The sequence below is a fragment of the Emydura macquarii genome, unplaced genomic scaffold, assembly GCF_026122565.2.
Source record: "Emydura macquarii macquarii isolate MOO-44397 ecotype Brisbane River unplaced genomic scaffold, CSIRO-AGI_Emac_v2 contig_2865, whole genome shotgun sequence".
Classification (NCBI taxonomy): domain Eukaryota; kingdom Metazoa; phylum Chordata; order Testudines; family Chelidae; genus Emydura; species Emydura macquarii.
In genome coordinates this window covers 155,385-168,570 of record NW_027133002.1, presented here as the reverse complement: position 1 = coordinate 168,570, position 13,186 = coordinate 155,385, and the positions used below count along the sequence as shown (strand labels likewise).

Genomic DNA, 13,186 nt, shown 5'->3' with positions numbered 1-13,186 from the left:
TTCCCCTGGCAACATCTCTGCGTCAGTGATACATTATAAGTACTAGAACTGGTCAGAAATGTTGAGAAATTAGATGCGATGGTTTTTTTGTTAGAAAATGCTGATTTGTCGAAATCAGAATGTTCCACAGGAATGTGTCGGTGTCGACGAAACTTTCAAAAGAAGCCAGGCATGTTTCCGTCAGAAACCTGCCTGGTTTCCTGCCCACCTTCTGACTCCAGAGCTGTCTGCCTGAGCGTCGGGCTCCCAGGATCACCAGCTGCCGTAGAACCTGGGCTCCCATGCTTCCCACTTGATGAATTACCAGGACTTCGGGCAGCTTGGGGAAAGTTGGAACCACTTCAAAAAGACCAAAATGAAATGCCATTTTTGATGTTTTCCCAACAAAGCTTTGGAATTCCTGTTCTGCAGGACACTTGGAAATTTGTGTTTATTTTTTGTTCCTGTTCAGAACAATATATGCGTGTTTGTTTATCTAATCTAGCTACATAACATTTTGGAATTTTCTTCGGAATGGGAATTCCAGTTCTTGACCAGTGCTAATAAATACAAACATCTGCTTTACCTCAACAAGGATAATGTGGGGGCAATGTAGAATAAGTGGAATATGATACTAAAACAGCTATCGGGCCACTGTACTAACGGACTGTTATTTATTGAATTTAAAACCTCCATTTTTAATTTTAAATGAAACTACCACAGAGTTTCCAGTTGCAGAATCCATGCACTGTGCCATGTGCAGCCAGCTTGCCACAGTGTATGTGCATTGACAAGGGTTGTAATTCATAACACGTCCTTCCCCCTTAGTTCATTCATACCCTTCTATCATCCTGCCCTCAGCAGCTGGAACAGCCTTTTCTGCCATCCGTCCTCTCCTCCCCTCCTTCAAATCCCTTATTAAAACCACCCATCGGGCAGTTTCATAAAGTCTCATTAAAATCCACTTCTTCAAGCAATCTTCTGATCAGTTCATTGACAGCCTCCGAACCTTTCAGCTTTTCAGCCTTGTCCTGTTTCTTCTCTTGTGTTTGGTCTGTCTCATTTAGACTATAAATTCTTTGGGGGCAGGGAGCATCTGTCTTCAAAGTGCAGTGTTGACATGTGGCTGTATATAATTTAAAAACAACAATGACTGGTTTAATAATCTGTTATTGTCTATGAGGGCAGACTTAATAAATCCGCAACAGCATGAGAGTCTGTGGTATTGGAAAATGAAGCAAGGACATGCATGAATCTGGAATCACTTTTCTAGGCCCCAAATCACAACCACATGGAAACTTTCTCTGGAGAAAATGGTTGGGAGAAGAACAGAAAAATGGGGTATTTAAAACCAATAAAATATCTGAATGGTTTGGTTCCCTGTCCCATTTATTTTATTCTCCTGTACACACGGTGGCCCATATGTTTAAAACTTCTTGTCGAAAGCACTTTAAAAATCAGAGAGATGCTAAAGGGCACTCTGTCTTTTGTGTGTTCGAGGAAAGCCTGATATTAGAAATATTTATTCTATTGTATCATTATTTACAAAACAGCTTTGCTTAAGTGTATCTGAATGTCAGTTTAAACCCAGAAGCTATTAAGAGCTGGAACATCGAGGATGCTTTCAAGATCCATTTCTTTGGTTGTTTTGCTTTCTTCTTTTTTCTGAAACACATTTTAAGTAGCATTTACTTTAAATGTTTCTGTTACATGTTTTCCCCCTTGCTGAATTGGGCTTAATTAGCACTTCAGTTTTTCTGCCGGACCATGCTTTATCTTCCTAATAAAATATGAAATGGTTAGTTTTCAAGGTTATTCTCATTCTCATACAGAGGCTAATCCCTCTGAGCATGAGCTTCTTTTGAATTCAGTAGCACATCCATTGTGGAAGACTGGTGGAATCAGGCCCAACTTTCTTGCTGTAGTTGTCTTCGGAAACGTGACTTTGAAATGGTGTGATGGGAGTCTCTCGCTGACTTGACACCCAGAGCAGATTTGTTCAGTTTACAAATGAAATGCTTTTGCTAACTGCCATGCCTGTAGGTTCTGCTGAGGTCTGAAAATCAAACTGTTTTTTGCCTTTTACATTGTCACCATAAAGAAAGATTCTGCTCTTAGCATTCAGCTGTTGGCTTTGAAGTTCAGGCAGAATAGACTCCAGCTCGCTCTCCCATAGCTTTGTGGACTCTGGACTGCTTCTTAGACAGTTCCTTTAAGAAAATAAAGACAAGACAGAAACATAATGTCAAAATGAAAGACTAAAATAGGCAACTTCTGAGGAAACCAGGGCTTGAATTCATGGAAACATACCCAGCGGCCACGGTTTTAAGCAGATGATCAACTGTGACATGAACTTAGATGTGACGAAGCAGAAAATGTCTCTCAAAGGGCACAGAGCTGGTAGTACAGCAACCATCAGAGAGAAGCCTTCTTTAATAAAGTAAAAAGTTCTAGATGGCTCAGGGCAGCACTATCAGATAGGTAGGTATTTGCTGTACTCTCTAGTGAGGAGGTTTAACAGCACAGAATTTGGAGCGATAAGAATTCAATTGGTCCGAGAGTGGGGATCTATTATAAGCAAGAATGACTTGGTATTTCTAGCAATTTTCTTGTGCTGGAGGCTGTAATTCCTCTCCTTGGTAGGTAGGAGGTGCAAAATCTAGAGACGCTTTTATATTAAGGGGGTTCCAGGGAGGATGGGGCTAGGCTGTTCTCGGTGGTGGCAGATGATAGAACAAGGAGCAACGGTCTCAAGTTGCAGTTGGGGAGGTCTAGGTTGGACATTAGGAAAAAGTTTTTTACTAGGAGGATGGTGAAGCACTGGAATGGGTTACCTAGGGAGGTGGTGGAATCTCCATCCTTGGAGGTTTTTAAGCTGAGGCTTGACAGGGCCCTGGTTGGGATGATATAGCTGAGGTTAGTCCTGCTTTGAGCAGGGGGTTGGACTAGATGACCTCCTGAGGTCCCTTCCAACTCTAATATTCTATGATTCTATGATTAAAGTAGGGGCAGAGAAGAAGGCTGTAAATCTGAATAGTTTGGTACTTGCCTCTGACAGCAGAATCAGGATCCAAATTAGCATTACATTTTGTGGTGGTGTTTTTTTTAAATGCTTGAAGTGGGCATTGACACTCAATGATGCTCATTGGTATAGATTGGAAGGCTTTGGTTTTTAACACCAGATTCTTAAGATCCTGTTTTAATTTTTAATTCCCTTGGATATGTTCATGCTTGATAGTTGCCAGATGGAAAGGAAATGTTTTATGGCCCACAGTCTGGCTTCCATCATGTCAAGTATCATATAATTTAATGCTGTAGAGAGTTTTCTTAAACTGGTGGAGTTTGCTGTCTTGTTTTGTGCTGCTTTGCATCTCTCTTCACTGACAATCCCGTGATATTGCATTACAATTGTATCCCTTTCCTCTGGCTGTCCATATTTGACACTAACTTCTGTCAAACAGGGGAACTCCCACCTTGTCAGGCCTTCTCTCCAGCTAGAGGTTTTCATTTCCTCAGAGGGAAGTGGAAGATTTTCTTACATTCTTAGGTATCCATTCCAAGTTAGGGAGCTGGGGTATAAATTACTACTGGTATTAGTGAGCGCAACTCTGTTGACTTCAACGTAATAGAACCATTTCAGACTAGGGGTGGTGAGTTGGGCTGTGGTAGCCAGCTGGAGACCTAAAAACACTGTGTGTGTAAGAGATCTCTTTAGAAATCCTGGATAGAAGAATGTACAAAAAGAGGAATGTGAAATAGTCATAACCAAGTAAAGCAGTGACTGGACTTCAAATAGAGGATCCTGTTGGAATTATTTGGGATTTATCTAAATGCCACTCGAAGAACCAGGCAACACTAGACATATTAGAGTAGAGCAAACACCCCGTTCACCCTTGTTAATGATTTTATTGCTGCTTGGCTTCTTTCTAGCCTCACAGTGTCATTGTGGTACAATAAAGATTAAAGGCAAGACAGAAAACTCATTTCATAGGTCAAAATTTTCCACTGTCCACTCATTTTGGAGTCTATTGATACCACAGCTGTGTGTCCCAAGTTGAACTCCTTCAAAGTGAATGCACCTAAAATTAGTTGACACTGTTTTGAAAGTTGGGGCCCAAGTAATTCCCTCTGGAAGCTGCACAAAGTATGTGAAAGAGGTGAAGAAAGTACTGTAAAATTACCTGTTTTTTCCTTCCAGCAAATCAATTACATAGACCATTCTTATTCTGTCTCCTGAGTGCTTTGTGTTGCGGCTCTTGAGAGCCTCTCCGTTTCCAGGCTATGATAAAGCTACAGACTGCTGTCTAGGAGTCAGGATTGTGCTTCAATGCACACAGTGAGGACATGGAACGTGATCTTTGCCAAGAGCTGTTTCAGAGTGCTGCTTTATCTGATGCCGTCATCGGCCTCTTCCCATGAGCTGTAAGGTTTATGGCCTTAGATTGCTGTTGGGAAAAGTGACAGTCTTTAGGCACCGTATGCTTGTCATAGATACAGGACAGACTATGAAAAATCATCACATAATCAAAGATGTTACAGAGTGAAAAACCTATAGGGTCACCTAGCCAATTCCCACTGGTCAATGCAGAATTATTTCCTACATGACATTTTGCAGGGCTTCTCTAGTTATTTAAGGTGGCTTCTCTGTGCCTGAAATGCTGCCAGATTTGTGCCATGTTTCCATGGAGATGAGGGGCTTGTCTGGTGCATTCCAGCACTCCTAATACAGCTTTCTGCTGTTTCCTTGAAATGTGCTGTTCAGACACACAGGCAGCCTTTCAGCAATGAAGGATTAAAATCCTTGTCACTGAGCTTGCATTCTCTCTGGCTCCAAAACATGCGCTGCCTCACCCAGTCTCTGTCAAGGAGGTGTATTTCTTTAACAGAGGTATCAAACAAACAGAAAACGGACTTAACTCCATCCTTGGCCCCAGGCTTGAGGGCCCATCCCCTCAGGGGTCACTGGCACTCCCGCTTCTGGCAGCTTCCTAGCCTCAGCCAACTCTGCTCCCTTTCTGGAGCAGCAGCTGCAAGGGCTGCTTCCCTGAGCCGCTGGCCCCTGGCTCCAGGGACCCACCACAGGAGCTAACTCCACTCCAGTGTGGCTCCCCCCGTACTCCAGGACTCAGCCTGTCTCCATCCTTCCTCTCCCTCCTACTGACTAGCAGCCCTTAACAGGCCCAGGTGTAGCCCAGCCCTCTTTAATTAGCCAGATTGGGCCCACCTGCTCTGGTCCAGGGGAGCTGGGCTTAATGTCTACGGGGACCAGCTACTCTGTGACAACCCTCCACAGCTTTTATCTTTACTGTACATAAGGAGAAAGGGATGTGTCAGGTGAGGCTTCTGTCCTGGATGTTTGGTATGATGGAGATAGCAGATGTGTTGGTGCTGCCAGCTGGCCAAGTTTCAGCTCCGCAGGAAAAGGATTAAACTGTTTGTTTGTTCTCCCTCACAGTGTATAACTGGACAGTTGATGAGGTGGTGCAGTGGCTAATCACCTATGTAGAACTGCCACAGTACGAAGAAACCTTCAGGAAACTGCAGTTAAGTGGACATGCCATGCCCAGGTTAGTGTTGATTTCATCTTTGTGTGAGAGTGAGAAATTCTCCCTGGTGCAGAGGGGCCAGCGCAAGGCCTGTACCACTTAAGTCCTATTTTGAGGATTTAAATGGTGTATATGCTTTGTCCTGGACCTCTGCACCGGTGCAATGTGCCCTAGTGGAGTTTGGGGAGGGAAACAACTTGAGGGTAAATGTTATACTTTACCATACGGGAGAAACCGAGCTGAATCCTAGATTTCATCTCTCGCTACTTCAGCCAACAGGACCTGGCTACACCATAGGGGAAGTGGGATCTTGTGGTTTAAGACAAATTACATTTGGGTTCAATTCCTGGCTGTCTCACAGACTCCATCGGTGACTGTGGGCAACTCGCTGAATCTCTCTCGTCTTGGTTCCCCATCTGTAAAATGTGGATAATCCTTCCTTTCTCCCACCCTTTATCTGACTTGTCTGTGCAGAAAGTAAAGTCTTTGGGGCAAGGACTATCTTGTGTGTATACTGTACTTAGCACAGTTATGCCCTCACCTGCAATCATGGAATAAGAGGGCAGATCCTCTCTTAGATCAGTAAGTGGCTAAAAGATAGGAAGCAAAAGGGTAGGAATAAATGGTCAGTTTTCAGCATGGAGAGAGGTAAATAGTGGTGTCCCCCAGGGGTCTGTACCGGGACCAGTACTGTTCAATATATTCATAAATGATCTGGGAAAAGGGGTAAACAGTGAGGTGGGAAAATTTGCAGAAGATCCAAAACTAGTCAAGATAGTTAATTCCAGAGCAGATTGCAAAGGGATCTCACAAAACTGGGTGACTGGACAACAAAATGGCAGATGAAATTCAATACTGATAAATGCAAAGGAATGCACATTGGAAAACATAATCCCAAATATGCATACAAAGTGATGGGGTCTAAATTAGCTGTTACCACTCAAGAAAGGGATCTTGGAGTCATTGTGGATAGTTCTCTGAAAACATCTACACAATGTGCAGTGGCAGTCAAAAAAGCTAACAGAATATTAGGAACCATTAGGAAAGGGATAGATAAGACAGAAAATATCATGATGCCATTACATAAATCCATGGTATGTCCACACCTTGAATACTGTGTGCAGTTTTGGTTTCCCCATCTCAGAAAAGATATATTAGAATTGGAATAGGTACAGAGAAGGGCAGCAAAAATGACTAGGTGTATGGAACAGCGTCCGTATGAGGAGAGATTAAAAAGACTGGGACCTCTTATCTTGGAAAAGAGACAACGAAGAGGGGATATGATAGAGATAGAGGTCTGTAAAATCATGACTCCTGTGGAGAAAGTGAATAGGGAAGTGTTATGTACACCTTCACATAACACAAGAACCGGAGGTCATCCAATGAAATGAATTGACAGCAGGTTTAAAACAAACAAAAGGAAGTACTACTTTGCTCAATGCACAATCCACCTGTAGAACTTGTTGCCAGAGGATGTTGTGAAGGCCAAAACTATAACTGGGTTCAAAAAAGCCCTAGATAAATTCCTGGAGAATAGATCCATCAATGGGTATTAGCCACGATGGTCAGGGATGCAGCCGCATGGTCTGAGTGTTGCTAGCCTCTGTTTGCCAGAAGCTGGGAGTGGCTGACGGGATGGACCCTTGATGACTGCCTGTTCTGTTCGTTCTCTTTGAAGCATCTGGCACTGGCCACTGTTGGAAGACAGGATACCGGGCTGGATGGACCACTAGTCTGACGCAGTCGGGCCTTTTTATGTTGCCGTTTATGCTCTTGGGTGGGGCCTCTAGGTTCTTGAGTAATGCAAATAATGCAGAATCTCATGCTACTCAGGAGAAACACTTGCTGTTGGATTAGGAGTGGAGCTAACAGACGGAGAGGCCCAGGGTTATTCTTGCTAACAAGGGGCCTGTAGGCAGGGTGGGGTGAAGGTGATGTAACTGGTAATAAAATAAGGCATCTGTGGCAGTGCATGTTTTACCTGCCCTCCCTATTGTCCAGAACCTGGATGTGCTGACCTGATCAGGCTTTCCCCCCTCTGGGAGATCTCTCCTTTGTTGGCTGTTCAAAGATGAGATGTCAACTGCCAGCACTATGGATTTGAGGAAGCAACTGATGGATGGTTTGGCCAAGTAGAGAGAGTTGGGTGGGTCTGGGGGAGAATGCCCGTGAGTTCCAGGTTTAACTGAATGAAAATGGCACTTCTCTTTCTGTCTCTTGCGCTAATCCCTCTGATTGCCAAGGATGCTGTTTTTTTAATATCCAGTCCATTTCAAAGGCTGAGTTTTGAGTTCTCTAAGGGTCTTCCACTTGCCTTGGTACCTGAGAGGACAGTGCCCTGGTCCTGTTCATTGTATTTCTTCTCCTAGAGCTCATGCCCTGGTATTTTATGCAATTGCCATTTCCAGTTTGGAATGTGACCACTTGCTCTTTCCTGTAGGTTAGCAATAAACAACGCCACCATGATGGGAACTGTGCTGAAAATGACTGATCGGAGCCACCGGCAGAAGCTGCAGCTGAAAGCCCTGGACACGGTGCTGTTTGGGCCTCCTCTCTGTGAGTAAGATGCGGCACTGGGTCATTAGAGAATGGTGGAAGGAAAGCACCCATTCCAGAGACAGAGTGTAGGATGTAAATAGTGTCGATGAAACCAAAGTGTTCCCTACCAAAGCTCACCTCGGTAACTTGCTAATAGCCTGATTTGAACAAAATGGAAGCAGATCAGAGCTGCCAACATATTAAATATGGAGATGCAGCCCTAAAGACTACATGTCCCAGTATGCAATCCTGCATTTTTATCGACTGGGACGTGGGCTATAACAGAAATGAAGCATTGCATGCTGGGACCTGTAGTCTCTGTGGGTTGCACCTCGTACTCAATGCAATAACAGTTCAGACCACATTGTAGAATTCTGAGATCTGCACCTGGTCTCTGGGTAACTCTCTCCTTTTCTCTGATTTGGAATCGAGCTGTCCGCTATCTTGCATGAAAGTTTTGTCATGTTGTCACAGCGCTATACTTTCAGTGGGGCAAGGGCAAAATAGCCTGTTCTTAGATGAGAAAAACAGCAGTGCGGATTGGTTGAGAAGACATTTTAGGCTGAATGAAAACTGAGGAATTGAATGCATGTAGAGCAATTCTGGTTGATGTGCATTATATTTGTTATATCTCCCTCCTCACCTTTCTGCCGTTTTGTTCTCCTTTTTACACTCATTTCCCCTTTCTCATTTTGTATTTATTTCTGGAACGGCATCACCTAGGATACATCTACACTGTAATTCAGTGCTTCAGCTGGCCCGTGTTAGCAGACTCAGGCTCAAGGGGCTTGGTCTGCGGGGCTGTAGAACTGCGATGGAGATGTTGGGGCTTGGGGTGGAGCTTGGGTTCTGGGACCTCAGGCCCCTCATAGGGTCCCAGAACTCGGGCTCCACCCCAAGCCCAAACATCTACCTCACAGTTTTATAGTCCTGCATCCCAAGCCAGCTGACACAGGCCAGCTGTGAGTATTTAATTGCCATGTAGACATACTCCTAGAGATCCCACGGTGAGTAGGGCCCTGTTTTTCCAGGCACCATACAAACCCAAAGTAAGAGATCATTCTTCTTTTCCGTTTTTTGTCTTCTCCCTTCCATTACATATAGATCTCTATTGGTCTGTGCTGGCTACATTAGCCCTATTCATTTTTAACCCATTATATGCTGGTTGTCTTCCTCACTTACCCTTCTTGTATCTTCCGGGAGAATCTGGAGCTTCTTGGTCCATTCTCCCTTCCCAGTCTAAGTTTTTCCCCTGTCCCTCTTTTTGTGGAGTCCGTGATCTTTGGGCATCTGGGCAAGATGTGAATCCTCCACTCTCTCATACCAAAAGATAAGGTCAGGGTGCAAGTGCAGCTAGCATTCTCTTTCCAGTGATTTTGTGACAGGTCTTCAGTGAGAGTTGCCTTAGTGCAAGCCCAGGAATCAGACAAGTTGAGGTTTGCTACCTAATGGGGCCATGTTTGCCTGCTGGAGGAGATGTAAACTGACTGGTTTAAACAGAATCCTTTGACCCTACAGGCCTCTCTTGTACAATTAGCAGAACAGCCAGTTTTGCTCCCAAAAGTGAAAAATTCTTATTTTGAGACAATTCTGCTTCCATTATTTCTACTGAGTTTATGTTCTAAGTTTTTGAAATTTTTGATAGTGCTCAGTGGCATTGCAGGCTAATGCTTAGAGTAGAGGACTGGAAGCAGGGACTCCCAGGTTGAATTTCCGGTGGAACCACTGATTTAAGACGTGCGCTTGAACATGTTAATCTCTGTACCTCACTTTCCCCATCTCTGAATTGGAGATAAGAACTGACAACATACGAGTGCTGGGAGAACGAATGTTTGTCAAGGGCTTTAAGATCCTCTGATGAAAGGTGTTTGTGTCAAGTGAATGTTACATTATTCTTCTCCATCAATGGAAGCATCAGTATTATCCTCATTTGTGATACTCCATTCCACTACAACAGCCATATGAGCATTGTAATGCTGAGCCCTTTCTGTGTTCAGATTGCTAGACAAACATTAATGAATGCGATGACTGCAATATTTGATTAGACTACGGTCAACATGTCTCTGGTACAGAACTTGTGGTTAGGGATTGTAGCTGGGTGACTGGATGGAGGCAATACCTTGGAAATAATTAACAATTGAAATAAAGGATAAAACCTGGTTTTATGTCTAATATTTGCTCTTTGATAGTTCATTTAATGGAATGTTCCAGGTTAAAACGGGATTTTCTACAGAGAGCTCTTTATCTAGAACTAATTCCTGAAGGACTGCAGCATTGCCGGGTTTGAACAGGCATGAGTGATTATCTATGTTTCAGGAAATGCTTGGCCACCAGTTAAGTTCTGAGGCAATGTTTGCCCACTGCTGGATTTAGTGAATTCAAAGGAAATACTATGACACACCAAGTTTCCTTGTAGTCAGTCAAATAAAGGTGGCCTCCCATGAAAGCTTCCTCCCATTGGCAGCTTGGAACTGCTAACCAGTCCAATGAGGCTCGTGAGTGCAGGAGACAGAAATCTCCATGGAGTTGTATGAAGACTAGAGAACTTGCAGCCAGATGAAATAAGGATGAATAATTTGACCCCATTCAGAACCACCTGCAAAACACACCTCTTGGTTCAGGCTGTCGGGCTTTGGCAGCCTCACTTTCATTCTTATGAATGACCAAAAATCAGTGCTTGCTTCTTGTCTGTAGGGAAGGAGAGGGAAATGCTCATTGAAGAAATTCTGCTCTTGTGGTGCTTGGGGCCACATCAGAATTTAGGAGGACTGGAAGAGCCACAGTCTGGATTAGACAAGCATGGTTCCACTTCAGTCACATAAGGCCAAAGCCATCCAAAAAATAGCAAGATAATACCACTATTGTGGAGTGGAGATTTGGACAGGGATGATACTGTGTTTGCTCATTAAGGCAGAACATATTTGGCTGGAATTTTCCAGTCTTTGATGCCAGAAGTTTGTTCACTAATGAAACAATAAAATCGATGCAGAGGCTCCAGCGGACACCTGGTCACTTATGGCTTGTCCAGCATGATTGCCACCAGGTAGATCCTTGGGATTTTATGACGACTGAACTTCACATGCTGTATGCATTACATTAAAACGTGGCAAATATAGTTTGGGGGTTTTCGTGAATGCAGTTGGTTTAATAATCAGTTTGGCTGCAGGTTCTCACAGCATGTGAATAAAACAGATACTATACCAGAAAGAATGATTTTTGTAATGCTCAGCAGAGAAGGAAGTGATCTGCTTGCTTGCATGTTACCTTGAGTAGGTAAGTTCTCATATCTCTAATGCGACATAGGGAAGAGAGTTAACTTGTTGATGAATTGATAAGATACTTTAGCTTGTTTCTTTAATAGTTCTTGTCAAGGGAATAGAACATGATCAGACAGCAATGGTCACCTCATGAGCATACGTTTACATTGCACTTCTTCTCCCAAAGGATCTAAAATATGTGAATAAATATTTCTCTGGTTCCATTTGCTAGGGCAGGGAGGCAGCTAGTCTCATTCATGTCATACAGCTGCAGAATTACTTAAGCCATACTAGGTCGCCAGGTAAGTCTCTCATACATCTTACCTGCCATATTGATACTCATGCTAACTTCGGTGATCTGTTGGGACTGGAGGAGCAGATTCCACAGGAGAGAAGTCCCACCACCAGTGACAGCATCCCAGCCAATCTCAGCTGTTGAGATGGGATATAAGGGACGTGGCGAAGGGTACAGCCCGAGACCCTGTGTTAATGTTCTGTTACTGTGATGTGTTTCCTCTTATAGCAAATTGTTAATGGAGATGCTAGCACTTTGTCTGGGTGACAGTGCAGCAGAATGACTTGTTCCATTACTGCTCTCATCTCCTGTGGATTCTGTTGGGAAATGAATAATTCCCAGGAGTGGTCATCACCTTTCAAGATCGAGCTTTAATTGAATAACTGGCTGAAATAGAAAGGCTGGTTGCCTGTGCCAATCAAAGATGCAGCTTCTCCATAAAAGGACAGGTTTTTTTAAACAGAAAATTGCACATGTCAGAATGTTAGTTTTTGAATGGCTTGATGTTTTTCTTTTTATTAAATGTTTATTCCATAAATGTCCTCCATCTGGAATGGATAAATCCAGATTTCCTTTGGTATAAATTTCATTGCAGCTATCTTTTTCTATAATAATTAAATGCATATTTGATGAGTAAATTGATGGTTGTTGGGAAGTTATTTGCTTAAAGCAATAGAATTTATGAACCAAATATCAAATTCATTATCACTCCCAGATGTACTGTCCACTTTAAATATTTATAGTCAAGTGAATTGTGTTTAGATTACCTACACCTACACTGAACAGCAGCAACGGGCTGAGCCCCATTAATAATCCTACAAATGACTTCTTTGCTTACAGATCCATTAGCTTTATTATATTGTTCTGTCAGTGTTCACGGGAGCAGCTACAGTAAAATAACCTGTGACTTGAAGTGCTTTTGAAGAAACAGTAACTAAGAAACTAACACTGACCAAGGGAGAAGTAGAGTAGTAAGGTGTATGTTATGATGCCCGATGCTTACATTCAGCGGTCAATATGTTGTATTTTTAGCCAGCATAGAATCATAGAAGATTAAAATTGGAAGGGACCCCAGGAGGCGTCTAGTCCAACCCCCTGCTCTAAGCAGGACCAACTCCAACTAAATCATCCTAGCCAGGGCTTGGTCAAGCTGCACCTTAAAAACTTCTAAGGATGGAGATGCCACCACCTCCCTAGGTAACCCATTCCAGTGCTTCACCACCCTCCTAGTGACAAAGTTTTTCCTAATATCCAACCTAGACCTCCGCCACTGCAGCTTGAGATCATTGCTCCTTGTTTTGTCATCTGCCACCACTGAGAACAGCCTAGCTCCATCCTGTTTGTAACCCTCCTTCAGGTAGTTGAAGGATGCTATCAAATACCCCCTCACTCTTCTCTTTTGTAGACTAAATAAGCCCAGTTCCCTCAGCATCTCCTCATAAGTCATGTGCTCCAGCCTCCTAATAATTTTTGTTGCCCTCCGCTGGACTCTGTTATTCAAATAACAAATATCACAGGATCTTTTTCCGGGGATAAAGCAACAAGCCACGTTTATTGTGAATACAAAAATT

General features: G+C 43.3%; 1 protein-coding gene across 8 annotated transcripts in view; it reads left to right on the top strand.

Moving 5' to 3' along the window:
* The window catches only part of STIM1 (stromal interaction molecule 1), a 151,999-nt gene that overhangs the window by 81,740 nt on the left and 57,073 nt on the right, over positions 1 to 13,186 (top strand). For all 8 annotated transcript variants that reach the window (XM_067568291.1, XM_067568290.1, XM_067568294.1 and 5 more), the window contains 2 exons: positions 5,435 to 5,546; positions 7,966 to 8,081. In XM_067568291.1, coding sequence (XP_067424392.1) covers positions 5,435 to 5,546; positions 7,966 to 8,081 — 228 coding nt within the window. The remainder of the gene's footprint in view (positions 1 to 5,434; positions 5,547 to 7,965; positions 8,082 to 13,186) is intronic.